The sequence below is a fragment of the Brienomyrus brachyistius genome, chromosome 6 (genome assembly GCF_023856365.1).
Source record: "Brienomyrus brachyistius isolate T26 chromosome 6, BBRACH_0.4, whole genome shotgun sequence".
Lineage (NCBI taxonomy): Eukaryota > Metazoa > Chordata > Actinopteri > Osteoglossiformes > Mormyridae > Brienomyrus > Brienomyrus brachyistius.
The window spans coordinates 3,250,255-3,266,540 of NC_064538.1; the positions used below are offsets into that span (position 1 = coordinate 3,250,255).

Here is a 16,286-nt window from a genome sequence, read left to right on the forward strand (position 1 = left end):
TTGTGGTTTCCTGAACAGAGAGATCATGCTGGTTAGAAATTAAGAACCCCCCCCCCCCCCCCAAAAAAAAAAAAAAACAAACACTTTTTTTCAAGTCAGTGGGAGTTTGTGAATTGAATTGGCTTTTGTGCAGGTATTGAACTCTTCAAGACCGGGGAATTTTGATTATCGAGCCCTATGGCCTCTGCAGAAGGTCAGGATTTTTGCTGTGGTTTATTACGCGCCATATGCGGGAAGCTTAGTTACCGGCAGCATGGAAACATGTTTTCTCAGTGGTGTTGTTTTCCTTTAAAAACCCATTACTAATTATCGTTTCTCAAATCCATGGCTATCTCCATCTAGCTACATTTACTGGAACTGCACTTTTCCCCTTTTTAAACGCTTTCCATCCATCCCCATAACCACTTAACCCCAAGTGGGGTTGCAGGGTTGGCTGGAGCCTGACCTTGGATAAAGAGGTACAAGCAGGAACCAACCCTGGGCAGTTGCCAGCACAACACAGGGCGCACTAACTCACATTTACGGGGCCAACTTAGAGTCACCATTTTTGGACTGTGGGAGGAAACTGGAGCCCCCAGTGGCAACCGGGGAGAACATGTGAACTCTACACAGAAAAGTCCTGTGCCCTACCTTCTTGATGTGAGGCAGCAGTGCTAACCACTGCACCACCGCGCCGCCCCCATTAAATGCTTTCAACATGTTTAATGTTTTCAACATTTAACAGAAACCCCATCCAAGCCATTATGTGGTCACTGAAATATTGCCCACACATAATTCCAGGAAAAGACCTGAAAAATTACAAGCAGCCATACCTTCTGATCAGATGGCATTTGTTTTCAAAATGCAAATATCAGGAAATCACACTGACCACATCTCTACAACTCTTACTTTGGCACCTGGATAAAGTCAGTTCTTTTATAGAGCCAGTTAAAATCTTATCTTGCCTGAACCAGGCCACTAATAACACAATTATGAAGGATTTCTACCATATAATTGTTACTGTATAGGGTGACTTGGTGGGTGTTGCAGGAGTACCCTGACAGATTCAGGGGGCCTAGCACTTTATAGCAGCTCCTGAAAATTATCATTTATAATTAAAATGTTAGAAATTCCCAGAATACCTAGCTTTTGTACTTGTCAAGCAGATGGAAGATTAAGACATGCCACTCTACTAAGTCCTGTTGTGCCCTAAAGAAGACTGCTGTGACTGTAAGACGTGTATACCATTTCACAATAATGTGTATGTGTGTAAATGCAGAGGGGCCTGAAGGATTTTATCTCAAAGTAGCCCTCCCCAACACATACACACAGAGCAGTGAAGATGAAAGATCTACGGGCCAGATTTTAAATGGAAAGCAATCATCTCCACTATTTCAGTTTTGCATTTGTGCTGCTAACTTTGAATACGGATAAAATATCGGTCTGCAATACCAGTATGTGAACCCTATGTTCATAAAGAAAATATGTAATACACAACGATAACAGAGGGATATGTCGCTCAGAAATCATGAGGAAAAAAAATTGTGATTAATTTTTTTATCCAAAATCGTGCAGCCCTACACCTCTTTCTGTTTCTGTTGCAGACAAGAGGATAAAAAAACATCAGTCATAATGTCAAGGGAATGCAGTGTGTACAGGCGTTCATGTATAGGCTTATATGTACAGACACTGGTCATGAAGTTGTGCGATGATGCTCTTTCTTCTTCATTCTTCCTTCCCACCTCTTTTCTCAGTCTTTAATGTCAGCCTTTGAAGTTGTGTACATGTCTGTCTTCACACGCAGGAAAAAGATAAGGGCCGACTGCCAACCCAGGCTGCTGAGTTGGCACGTTTCAGACGTGCATGTCGATGCCTCTGTCACCCGGTTGAGATCAGTAGTTGCTGATAGTAGTCATGCGTAGGCCTGCCCTGAACATGGAGCTCACTCATCAGGGCACAATAAAAAGAAAAAAAGCAGGCAATCCCTGAATGCAGGTTTGCACAGGGCACCTCTCTGTCTTTTATCTTACCATGCACATCCATCCATTTTCCAAACCGCTTATCCTACTGGGTCGCGGGGGGTCCGGAGCCTATCCCGGAAGCAATGGGCACGAGGCAGGGAACAACCCTGGATGGGGGGCCAGCCCATCGCAGGGCACACTCACACACCATCCACTCACACATGCACACCTACGGGCAATTTAGCAACTCCAATTAGCCTCAGCATGTTTTTGGACTGTGGGGGGAAACCGGAATATCCAGAGGAAAATCCATGACCACACCGAGAGAACCTTGGTCCCAAAGGCAACAGTGCTAACCACTGCACCACCATGCCACCCCTAAACACAAATGTGAGGAACACCAGAGGAAACCCCACGACGACATGGGGAGAACATGCAAACTCCACACACATGTGACGCAGGCGGAGACTCGAACCTGGGTCCCAGAGGTGTGAGGCAGCAGTGCTAACCACTGCACCACCATGCCGCTCCACCATGCACACCCTAGGCGAGAAAACATACTTATTTAAATGTGTTATAATCACTCAAAGCTTTTCTCAAAGCACAAAACACCTACAAATGTAAGAACATAATACTTATTTACTTGCCTTCCTGTCAGGATCAGTCCCTGCTTGGCCAGCAGGTGTCACTTGTCATCCCCTTCCTCATGTTTGAGTCGTGATTGTGATCCTCACTCGCGTCTCGTTGCCATAGTGTTTAGTTGATTGATTGTAACTGGGCCACACCTGTCCTCGCCGTACTCCCGTTATCTGTGTATATATGCGCTTCCCCCTGCCTTTGTTCTTCTTCTGATCATTGTGTGTTTATAGCTGTTGCCTTGTGTTGCTGCTGTGGTACTTGTTGGTGCCCTCTGTTTGCTTTTCTCTGCCTTAGTTCTGTTTACCTACTTTGCTTAAGCATAAGACAGTCACCAAAGACGGGGTGCCGACCCATCACAGGGCACACATACGCACACACACACACACACACACACACACACACACACACACACACACACACACACACCTACTAACAATCTGGCACGTCCAGTTCACCCCTGGAAATCCCATGATGATACAGGGAGAACAACAATAATGAAAAGAAAATGAAGTTTTTTTTTTCGGTGGAGATGGAGTGGAGTACCATTTTCCACAAAGCTTCATTACATCATACATGCATCATATTCCGTGGTAGAGAGGAACTCTGTCTCCTGACTTCAGGGAACAAGCCTTTCCCGTACAGTTACGGTTTGGCACGCAGAGCATTTTCGCTCCATTGACTGCTGGCTCTCAACTGCATTTGGTTTTTACATTGCAGCACAATGAATACAGTAGGTGCCATCCAGCTAAGATTTTTTTTTTCAGATACATTACATAGACATTTTAATGTTTATTTTCACAGTAAATACTTTGCAGTATGGATACCATAAATAACAACAATTCATACATTGATATTTCATGTCATTTTGTGCCCCACCCGTTTTTCTCACGCACGTTAACATCAGTAACATACAGTTAAGTTGCATTAGCAAGATAATACTTCACCATATACCTCAACTAAGTAACCACCTCACAAATCAAGATAAGAATTTGGTCTGATGGAAATAAGATTCTGGATGCTATCTATCCTTATTTCCTGTTATTAATGTTAAGGCTTTAGTCTTGGGTCTTAAAGCCCAAAAGTAGCATTCACTGCTATTAAGTCCAGCACTTGGTTGGTTGGCTTTTGGGGGGTATATCTGCTCTGGCTTCCTTCTTATTAATCATTCAGTATTTCTGGGACACCCTAACTGATACTGCACATACTAAAGCCTAATCCTAAAACCATAACTCATAAAATACTGAACCACAACCCTCAAAGATTCAATCATGAATTGGCTGTTTGTTTTTGTTTGTTCTTTGTGTTTGCCTGAGAACCTGTTTGATGCTGTTTCAGACTATTTATATTGTATTATTTTGTTTTTATTGCACCATTTTCCTTCTTATTCTGTACGTTAACATTTTATATAAGCATAGCTATTCAAAAACAGGTGCAACCATTACTGAAGAGAACACTTGACGTTTTTTGGCTGTGGAGCGCCACCCACTCTATAGAGAACATAACCTGAATAAAATGACTGAACAGCCGACAACAAATTGTGCGGCGTTCATGGACAGTGGGATCTGCTTAGTGTATAACTGTAGTTTGTAAGAAGCATCACCGTATAAAACTGAACAAATAAACCTGTTTTTGTCTCATTGCTAATAACTCTTGAGCGGTAACCTTTGTTTTATCTGGCATTGCAGCTTCCCAGGGGCTGTGTTCACCTTTGAGAAAATAGCAGACTATGAAATGCCTCCCCAGTCCCAGGAATATCACCCACAGATTCCCTCCACACACGACTTTCATCTTGAGCTGTAACACAGCCGAGTCATTTCCCATTTTTGGTGAGGCGCGCGAGCTTCCCCTTCTCGCTCCGTCTGCCAGTGGGTGACACTACACTTTTCACAACTACACTTCTCTGCGTATGTAGCAGAACTTCACTGTTCTTCAACTTGTTTCAAGTAAGAACATTCCTACAGTACTGTTCTAACAATAAAATATACTTACTGTTTATCTAACTTTAGCATACATACATCTTTCCTGGCATGTGTGTAGGTGCAATTTTGGCTACCTATATTGCATGGATGAACCAAGAAATAAATTTTCCCCCAGTAGACTTAAAGATAAAATCCTTCAAATAAAATACTCTTTCAGCATTGATTCACTTGACTAGGAAAAAAAATGTCCTCATTTGCCCAGTTCTTGGTATAGACACTTCCTCATTCTGACAGATTGTAGTTTGTATTTAAGTCTGACAGAAACCAAAAGAAGAAATTTGCCCAAGTGGTTTTGCTCACTGCCCATGACGCAGTCAAGAATCTTGTTCTGTGGTCATTCCATTCGGCACCTATCACCCAGGCAAGGCTGAGTGGTTTTACGATCTCATGCATGAGAACGTGGAAAAAATCAGGCTGCATCTCCTGTTCCTTCAGTGGGTTCACAGTCCCATCCGCTGGCCGGGTAGGCGGGTGACCTCGTGCGTATCGGCACGTCCTGCTGCTCCAGCTTGTCCCGCAGGTCCTGCGCACAACCGGACAGGTCCATGTTCTGCAGCACGTTATAAACATCTGCCAGCTGCACCCCGGCCCTGCGGCTCCAAAGCCGCAACATCTGGTACTGCTGCTCTAGGTAGGACGGTCCTGCCTCCAGCTCAGCACGCTCCATCTGGCCATCTGGAACACGCAACAGCCGCAGGAACTCCTTCCAACGCCGCACAGGCACTTTTTCGATGATGGCATACAGTATCCATGCTGGCCAATCGCTCCTTAACGATTCCTCCCTTAGAACTGCAGAACAAAAAATAAGAAGCACGTTTGCTCATTGTCAAAGAACATTTAATTAGCCAGTTTCAAGACCCTAGAGGTATTATTAGTAGTTACATTCGTGTTGATCATCTTGCTGAATGATATTCATTTGCTAATATTCAGGTGACATACACCTGGCTGCAAGGAATAATCAAGTAAACTCGGCTGTGGGGTTGGGATCTCCCATTTGATTAGTGATTATATATTCTGTTCTGCATCCATCATGGAAACAATGACATTTAATTTAATGAATGATGATAACATGGACCTAACCTGTAAATATAGGTACTCCATCTAGAAAAATACAGGGACCTTCCACTTCGTTAAGTTGGATTTTTACATAAAAATAAACAGATAAATCTTGTCATGTTTATTACTGGCTACTGTTATGTATAAAAATACCATAGACGTTCCCCATACATAAATATTTGATAGGCAACATGCCAGAACACATTTTCAGGCTGTTTTGTGCTGCCTTCACATATCTTATGATCCTTATCATGTTTGCTTCTGTTAGCTGCCCATGGCTGACGAGTCCTGCAGCTGGTTAAGCGAACAGGCCGACAATGCAGCCCTTATCAGAAAGATTCCGCATATGATGCTTCCGGAACGGTAAGTTTGTGCAAGCAGAGAGCGCTCAGTGTGAAATGCAAGAGTGGTACGTTCTGGAAGGGTACTGTCACTCACACCAACCCATACAGCTTAGTATTTAACCACCTTAGGTGACAAAAAAAAAGCTAAGCCCATTCTCTTAACCATATATTGTCTAGTCGTCCGTGCTGTGTAATAATAGTTATTTCCATCACAGAGAAACAGTGAATGACTAGTTAAATTAGTAGAAAGATGTCGAGTATCATGAAATTAATAATCACATTTTTCTGCTTTTTATTTTTGATCGTGTTTGCGAATGCTGGAACAGTGTTTGCCAGGCCAGTCCTCGGAGACTGCCAGGCAGTCCACATTACTGTCTTCTTTCAGCTCCCAGCCAATCAGAAACATGAAATACCTGGTATGGGTGTTTTGGGAGCTGGACGAGAACAAAAAAGTAGACTGTCTGCAGGTCCTTGTTTGGGACTGCTACTGGTTTGGGAAACACTGGAGTGGCATTGCAGTCTGACGGAATGGGATTTGATGTATTACAGTTTGTAGGTCCCCTCTGCATTTCCCTGGGGTCCTCAAGTTTCCATGCACAAGTAAAATCAGCTGGGTGGGTGGATTGATGTCACCATAATTGCCATTATAGTGTATGTGCTGCCTGTAATAGTATTCCCTGCTTTGTGTCTTGAGCTTCCAAGGATAGACTCCACTTTCACTGCAACCTTCAGAATAAGTAGCTATGTAAATAAGATTAATGCAAGAATTTGAAGATGGAGAATGACATGATTGAACACTATACAATTCTTGGGTTGCATTGCCATAGCGATAATGTCTCTTATTATAATATAACTTGAATCGTCACCTGCTGGTATAAACATACACATTTTTATCTTGACTATAGAACCTGTGGAAGATCCGCCATACAGTCCAGATGTTGTCCTTCTGATGCAGTTTCCCAATCCAGTCCTCAGGGACCCAGAGGCACTCCATGGGAGCTAAACCATGGCCTGTCAGGGAGGGAGCAAAACCGTGGCCCGTCTGTGGGTCCTCGAGGACCGGGTTGGGAAACTGCTCTAATTTGTATTGTGCCTGCTTCTTGTATTGAAGCGCGCATGGCCGTGTGCCTGTACCACAGCGACTCTGTCACAATAAAGAGCCACAGCATTCATAGTCCTGCAAACCACAATCCAATCAAACTCTGCATAGACTGCGAGGCAGAGAGCGAAAAAAAAGTGTATAGTCTTCAACAGCACCTAGAAGTTCACGTTGGTCAAGAGGTCCGGCTCGATTGACTTTCGCAGCATTGCCAGACGCCTGCAATAAAACAAAACGTAGCATTTTGTACCAGAAGGCGTTAACAGGTACGATAACAGAGTGCTTTTGTTAAAACGGCATCATTTCTGAAGCTTCTTTGATGTCAGTACTGATAAGGATGTGGTGTTTCCTGGGTAAAGGGCTGTTTCAGCAGTTCCACTGAATTCACTTCATACACACAGGTGGTAATATGCCTAAATTGAAACTCTACTTAAAAAGTTTCCCAGAAGTGGGCATGAAATAGCAGCATGTATCTGTCCAAAACAGTTTATCCGTTTATACATTTGAAATTGTTTCTATTGAATACTACTTAATAATATTATACTTACGCATTATATTGTTTACATTTAAAACTGCTGGAAAGGTACCTCAGCAACACACAGAAGTGAATTTGCTAATAAAATCTGTTGCCACTAGCCATGCGAGTATGATCTTGAAGAGATCGTCACATGGTCACATGTGCAATGCATAATGACATTTGTGATAAGACCAACAACTTTTCTTTACAAACCAGAGGTCAGTTGAAGATTTCACCATATGTGAGTTTAAAATTCTTTTGGATGTTTACTCATTCAGAATGGTTGATGGGTGCACTGGTGATTTCTGGGTAAAAATGCTGCATAGCCTGACTTGATGTGAAAACATGGTGTCATAACTAGAAGAACACAGCCATACCAAGGGGATCTGGACAAGGGGCTCTGGACTTTCAAACAGCTGACCTGTTCAAACAAAAACACAATCAGATATTCACGTGATGATTATGCCTGATACTTGTATCCAAAGTGATGTGTAATTGAGAAAGCAGGGTTAGTCCCTGGATCGTCGTCGCTCAAGGGTGCGATGGTGAAACCAATCTAGCAGCCACAGGATTTGAACCGACAACCTTCCGCTCACAAGCAGAGAACCCTAAGACGTAGGGCCATGCAACATTCCTATTAGATGGAGAACTCTGTACTGCCCAAAAATGTATATAAAATTCTTAAATTTTACTGATTGACCGAAATGCAGTTTGTTTTCCCATAGACACCTACTTGGAGAGGCATAATTTGGTATCTCTTGAGGTAGTTGAATAGTGGTGTAAAGGAGTTTGGACTTCAGGAAGTGCTGCTTGTTGGACTCCCTCCCCAGCTGGGTGCAGCAGCGCAAGGTCAGGACCAACGTGACCCCCAGCAGAAGGAACCCTATTGTCATGATGAGGAGGATGTGGTGGGGCAGCTCAGGCTGATCTGGGATCTTTCCAGTAGGATCTGCTGGTGCTTTTTAAAAAGACATGAACCGCAGGGTAGTTAGACTATGCTTAAAGACTAAACCTAACACACATCCATCCATCCATTTTCCAAACCGCTTATCCTACTGGGTCGCGGGGGGTCCGGAGCCTATCCCGGAAGCAATGGGCACGAGGCAGGGAACAACCCTGGATGGGGGGCCAGCCCATCGCAGGGCACACTCACACACCATCCACTCACACATGCACACCTACGGGCAATTTAGCAACTCCAATTAGCCTCAGCATGTTTTTGGACTGTGGGGGGAAACCGGAATATCCAGAGGAAAATCCATGACCACACCGAGAGAACCTTGGTCCCAAAGGCAACAGTGCTAACCACTGCACCACCATGCCACCCCTAAACACAAATGTGATTTCTTTTAAGTAAGGTTAGATTTTTTTCACGTCTAATTAATTTACATGTCTGGTTTCAAATGTACTCAGGTGCTATTGACGGTATACATACCTGTCAACGTACTTCTGGTTTGAGTAGCTTTAGTGGTAGGAACAGTGGGCGTTGGTCTTAGGAGGGGAAGATATGAAAAAAGAAGGCATTACTTACAGACTGACAGTGCAGAGAGAGTGGCTTGTCATGCAACATTCAACTTCCTGAGGTACAAGTGGGCGGTATATTAAATGTTAAATGATTCACTGATGGGTGTCTCTACAGAACTTTATTTGCTTTGCTTCTTGCAAAGTGATTCAGGATAGCCCTTTTAAAATCATGAACCCCAAAGGTTACTGATTAATTTCAGATTTCTTCTTAATCACCTCCGAAGGGTAGCGGAGTACAGTGAGTTTCTTAGGACTGCTCCTTTGTGAGGTACAGTCCAGTCTTAGAAAACGATAATAAAGTAGCGGCCAAAAGTCGTACTGGGTGGAATTGGCGCGCAGAAAAAAAAAATTATGTTGTGGACAGGAAACGGGAGCCCAATGAACACAATTTGGACTTCTTTGGTCGTATGTCTGAAAGTTCGCAAGTTGAAAGTTCGTAAGTAGAGGAGTGTCTGTACTCATTCGTGCAGAAAGTTCTAATGACTCATTGGTTGGTATTTTGATTTTATATTTACCCCCCTACCTGTCTGATTGACAGAACATTAAAGAATGACGATAAAATATTAGCAGGTTTGCATTATTATTTTGTTTACTTGATGGTAAGAGTGTTGCCTAGGTATCTGGTTCACTTACTTGTCTATCCGCTCACCTGGGGAAAGGGGATAAAAAAGGAAAAATTAATTACAATTAGTTGGGAAAAAATATGATTAGACTCAAAGCTTCCAGGCAAGATAATGAAAACTCAAATTTTGTAATACAAGAATGAAGCAAGAAATCTTAATTAAGGTATACAGCCATAACCGGACGTGGCAGCCAGTCTGAGAAAACAGGAAAATGTACTTATTTGTTCCATAAGGATCTATACAATAAATATATATCACTCAGGGACAGAAATGCAGACACCAGCCAGTCACATTGTCCCCTTACATTCAAATGTGTCTTCAGAGTGGTTATATCGTTGGTATCCTTCTTTGCAGTCGCATTTGGTGTCGGATGTGCTGGTGCAATTGATCTTCACGACCTGCGACGCTGGGGACAGAAAAGAGAACAGCTGTCGAGCACTAATTCTATTCCTTCTAACTGACTCCTAAAACCAACTCTGAACATCCTTCGACTGATTCCTGGCTCAGACTGACAGACAGAGACACAACCATCCGTTTATTAGCTGACACTTTTATCCAGAATGACACGCAGCTCAGAGAGTAGGGTCAGCCAGTCGCTGGAGCAACTGGGACTAAGGGTCTTGCTCAAGGGCCCAACAGTGACATCCCTCTGCCAGTCATAGGACTTGAACTGGTCACCATCAAGTTGTGGGCAGAGTCACAACCACAGAGCCACACATCACCTATCCTGACCCACAACTCTACCAAAGACTAATGGGATACCAGTAATTATCCAGTCTGCTCATGACAACCTTGTCCAGTCAACAGTACATGACCACTTGCAATCTGCTTACCTTTCTCATCACAAGAGGTACACAGGTAACAGCGTGATGACTGATTTTCAATTATAGTGTAGGTGCCATGTTCGCAAGGGGAACAGTGCGATCGTTGTTTTGTACAGGAATTTTGCAAACTTTTGTAAGAACCTGCAAGGGCAAGAGAGAATAGGAACAACATTACATACTCGACATTCATGGTCGTCTTTACCAGTTACTATTCAAAATTCAATTGGTCCTTTGTAATGTTGTAATAAAGAATATCATTGTGCCGTTTTTTTGTTCAAAGAACTTTCAGTCTTTGCCATAAGGTTTCAGAAAACTCTATTTGTATACTGACTGCACTTAAATCCGTAACAAATATTAAACTCTTTGGCCAATGATTGGTCAATGGCAGGCATTCAAAACGAATAAGCAGGCTTCTAAGTGGTGCTATAGTATACACTGGTTAAACCGACAGCATCCGTATGCAGAATCATTTTTTAAGTTCAAGTTGGAGGGAGGCTTGGCTCACCAGGAGGACATTTAAATTCACATTCAGTGGGGTTCCGCTTGGTTCTCTTGAGTTCTGTCCCTCCAACCTCTTCATGCACAGCGAGTCTGCCCGCCCTGTTCAAAGGCTGATACTTCTTGATTGCAGGGGCGCTGCCCATAGGAACCAGAGAGGCCAGGGACAGAGGCACAACCTGTAAGATAGGTGGAAGACTTAGAGATGGCTTCCATGCCTGAGGAAGCGACTTAACAAAAAAATCACAAACTCTATAGCTTTAGTTCCCTATAACTAAACTTTAGTTCCCCAAAACCCAGCTGACCAGGAATCAGTTCATGTGCACTCCACTGGATCCTTTCAAAGCAACACAGGCCTTTTCAACTTAAGCTCTGGTGACAGTCAGAAGGCTCCAGGTATGACCAGGACCCAGTGATGTACCCCGAGCTAGAAAATTAAGTAGTTTCTTCAAAAATATAATCAGCTGCGTAAATGGTAAAAGCTGCAGGACACACAGAAAAACACATTCATTGGGATAGTGTGACAAATAGTTACCCACTATGCTTCTATAGGGGATTAAAACTGCAATGCGTGAATATTACTCCAGTATTATTTTCACAAACGCCTCCGGGTTCAGAGTAAGACGGCTTTTTCATTTCCAGTCTTGTTTGTATGAAGTTGTGGCCTGAAATATTTTACACTTGCTGCCTCCACAAGTTACTAAAAAGACATCAATAATGTTTATCGCATTTTCAAGAAGACGAGCAAAGCACCACTTATAAGTATTTTATTGTACTGATGCAGTATCCTCTATATTCTACCCACTTCATAGTGCTACTTTGCCACATATCGCTTTGCTACCTCATGTTGAATTATATGCTGTTAGAGATCTCGTAGTATTTTATACTTAGTATTTTTTTGAATTGTAACTTTGTATGGTCCTGTTAATCATCTGTAGTCTGTGGAGAAGGAATTCAAGTAAGAATTTCATAATACTTTGTACATTGTACTTTGCACACATGACAAGAAAACTTCAAAACCATACAGCAAGCCGGAAAAAAAGCTTCAAATTCTATGCATCATGAGATATATACAACTAGGAAGGTAAGAAAATGACTGAAGGTAACTTAGCTAACAGCACTTTAGCTGCCTAACAGTTGGCGAAACAAGTCGATGTGTGAAACGAAAATATTTTATGTGATTGGTATTCATTGTATACATATCGAACATGTCATGGATGGACATGAGCCATTTCCAAAACCTTCTGGGCATGTATCATTTCTCATACTGTATACTCTGCATAGCCGTCAACAGCGTTTTTAGAGCTGATCACAGTGATGACCAGAAATGCTTGAGCAGCTGTATTTTTTAATGGAATTATGTTATCACGCTAGCGCAAGTAGCCCATTAAGTGTCCTGTTCCGGGCTGCCACAGCAGGCCCCTTCTTGACACTCGAGTCTGGAATGGCCGGCAAAATCAGGGGCACTGTGTGCCAGAAGAACACCTGTCACCGAACATACAAATGACCTCATCTGCCAAGCGTGCGAGCAACGGAAAGGTGCGTTTCAACTGCCTCTCAGGATATAGACCAGCAACAATACAACTGTTTGCCTTGAAGTACTGAGAACATTATTTAAATTTAAAATGATAAATGTTTGCAGAGTAATCCAGCAGAGTATGGAACATAAAGAAGCCTCCATTACTGCAGTGGCATCTCACTGCAAATATACATGCATGTGAATGGAAGCTATTATTTTTCCGATTTTTTTTTTGCCTATTGGGTATATTTAACATCACATATGTCCAGGAAATGAAGAAGAATTGTGCCACCATTGGCTGCCGAAGCAGTGGTGGAAAACTCCAAGACTGGAGAAAAAGCAAGTGCAAAACACACAAGCCTTTATCCCAGAGACATTTATTTATCCATTCTCCAATTGGGCTGGGTGGGATATCGAACCTTTATGGTATATCGACATATTTTCAAAACAAATTTAGGGGTGACAGAAAACCCTATATATCGATGTACTTTCATTGTGCGATAAAATTAGGACTCAAAGATTTTTAAAAGAAACCAATAATATTCCTTCTTGGTTGTAAACAATTCAAGAGCTTCGATCATGACATTGCACAGAATCCACAGCTGCTTCAAATTATGTCGGTTGTTAATGGACTGTGAATATTGGACAGGTCCTTTTAGAATAATCATCTGGTGCAATGTATAATATTTGGCCAACCTCTCTGGAACTGAGGTAATTTCGGTGCTCTATGAGTGACCTGTAGTTAGCATTTTGTTGCTTATCACAGGCTAGACAATCAATGAAATAATCTCAAATACCTATATAAACATAAATTTATATTTATATGTCTTGACTGATGTAACTGTACAGTGATGCTAATGCAGTACGTATCGGAAAGTAAGGTGTTTTTCTCTGCTTTTGGCTATTGTCCAAACCAATATCTAACTAATATGTAAAATCTGAATAATGTGAAGGTCATTAGCCGCATATGGTACCAGAAATGTGAAAAAAAAACAAACTGATGCTATAAAAAACTATGCATTCCTTTGACATTGCTGGGTCATTTATTGTAAATATCTATCAGTGTCTTACATCAGTTGGCAGATAATGGTTCTCATTCCTAATTAAAGGGTTATTTGAGGGCTCGCTTGAATGTACAGCCCACAAGGGCTTTGGAGAGAGTTTGATATTAGAGGGGACAAAATGAAGACAAAGGTTTTGGCTTGGCCATCCCATAACTCCTGGCCATTTCTTTGGGGATGCGCTTGAGTGTTTCAGGTCACCGTTATGTAACAAGATCTACTTGTGGTTCAGCTTCAGCTTTCTGATATACACCCGTACGTTGTCAAGTATTCCACTAAGGGTCAGATTAGGTTGTCACAGAACACTAGGAAGACAATATCTTTCGGACCCCCCACCAACATACTCAGCATACTGCTTATTCATATGGAGCCTGAATAATCAGAAGATAAATAATAGCATACAGATGGCACAGATCCGGATCTCTGTGCTAAGAACTTGCTGTTTCTTTTCTCTGTCTGTTCATAAACATTTTGCTAGATTTTAGAGTCGGCACAGTGGTTGGCACTCCCACCTCTCGCCTCTGCGACCAGGGCTTGACTCTCCACCACAGCTCTGATTGCAGAGTTTGCATGTAGTCATCGTGGGGTTTCCTCTGAGCACTCTGGTTACCCCCCACGATGTGAAAACATGCTGAGGTTAACTGGAGTTACCAGATTGTTTGTAGGTGTGATTGGTGTGTGACTGTGTGCTCCGGTAGGTGCCCATAGGGTCCGGACCCCCAGCAACCATTAAGTCCGGACCATAATGCTTCACAATCGGCTTAAACGTCTTCAATAGTAGTTTTTTAGTTCACACCAAACATAATGTCTGGCGTTACGGCAAAATGACCACATTGACTCATTCATCCAGAGTACAGTAGTTATATTCTTTGCCTTGGTGTTGTCTGCAAGCAGCAGTCATGTTTTGAGAGCAATGGTTCTTTCGGAGAGCTCAATTAAACACATTAACATTGACTGTGGCAAGAGTTGCCAATAAATTCCCTTCATCACGAGGCAGAGTGGGGTGGTGTGAGGTGATGTGTCACTCTGGAGGTTAGGAGGTGCCTATTATTTTCCCCTTCTGTAAGGGTTTTGGGCAGTATAATGACTGATGTGAAACTGCGTAGAAATGGCAGAGAAACCATCCCACACTAACAAGCATCAGCCATCTTCTGGGAGACTTACAGATATCCTTTGAGCCTGGCATTTTACCTTAAAGCTCAATGACTAGGGTCAGACCAGTCCAGGTTAATGTAAGGCAGAATCCTTTAACTTACTGTTGCATTATGTTTTAATCATTTGTACCTGCTTATATACTTTTACTTTGAACAGAAGACTTATTCAGCTAACACAACTGAATTCAATATAACCATGTGAAATAAAATATATAGCAATCTTTTTAGAAACTGGAGCTATGACATATATAACGTTACGGTAAGGTAAGGAGAAACAAACTCCCTGGAACCATTGGCGATGAACAAAAAAATAAAATACTTAGCCTACATGTACATCTTAACGTATCGAATATCTCCAAAAAACGGGGAATAATTATGTCTGTGGATCTAATGCAACTCAACTTCATGACACCTCTGAAGAAAACATGAATAATCTTAGATGGACCCATTAGTTAGCAAAATACGAACTAAAACCCGGCTTTTGGACAAATCGTACATAGGAACGAACTGCCATTAAGTCTATATTAAAAATTAAAATTAGATAGTATGGTTCGTAATTTCGCTCGTGCAAACATGGCGCGGCTTAAGTGGTTCGTCGGCCGGAGGTATACATGACAGTATACTTACTATGTACCATATGTAATTTATATTATTATTATTATTATTATTATTATTATTATTATTATCAAGTATACTTATATAAACATTAATAATAAAAAGTTGAGAGTTTCCCACAAATTCGACTTTAAGACAGACATAGAGAACGAGTCTCGTACGTAACCATGGGCACTGCATACAGCGTCCAAACTTGCCTACGGCGAAGCCAAAGACTACTTAATACCGATTGCCAAGACTATTCGTGTTTAAGGAACGAATTATTTTCATATCAGCATGCCTCACCAAAGAGATTCTTAAATCATAATGGAATTTCTTCAGGTAAAGGTACATAACAATAACCACAAGCACTACATCTTTCGCTAATACTACTAACGCTTTATATAATACTAACAACACAAATAATTATATACTTACCCACAGGAAGAACAAAATGGTGAGCTTCATGTTCCGTTTGTTTTTTTTTACATTCAGATCTCATAAAGTCAGTTACAGTTTTTCATGTTTAGGGTTGAAGGTGAAAACCAAGGCGAGTAATTTAAAGTAATTTACAATAATGAACCGTTATCCGTGACGCCTCACCTATGTACGCGAGTATAAATGTAACTGTCAACCGTCTTAGAAGCACTAAATATACGACAGCATAAGAGGAAGTACATATTCGGAAACCTTGAAACGCCACTTTCATCTCTGAACGGCTGAGATGAGCTCATGGTGTGGCTACAGGAGATTTCTGAGATAAATGGTCCTGTTTATCCGCAGCGCAGTGCTGTTTGCTATCACAACACTTGTAAATGCCAACGCATTTCGAACAGTACTATTACTTACCACGTAGGGTAAGGGGTAAACGTACTGTAATAGGATGATGGTGCGAACTGGGTCATGACTTCTAGT

The 16,286-nt window shown here is 42.0% G+C and overlaps 1 protein-coding gene across 1 annotated transcript; it reads right to left on the reverse strand.

Annotated features, from left to right (window-relative positions):
* Positions 1-3,073: 3,073 nt before the first annotated feature.
* Positions 3,074-16,286, reverse strand: si:ch211-112c15.8 (tumor necrosis factor receptor superfamily member 1A). The gene is made up of 10 exons (XM_049017342.1): positions 15,810-16,286; positions 11,051-11,222; positions 10,555-10,686; positions 10,026-10,127; positions 9,732-9,747; positions 9,010-9,065; positions 8,308-8,532; positions 7,952-7,995; positions 7,216-7,276; positions 3,074-5,347 (listed from the first exon to the last, which is right to left on the reverse strand). The coding sequence occupies exons 1-10, from the start codon at positions 15,837-15,839 to the stop codon at positions 4,968-4,970; spliced, it is 1,218 nt and encodes a 405-aa protein (XP_048873299.1). The 5' UTR covers positions 15,840-16,286; the 3' UTR covers positions 3,074-4,967.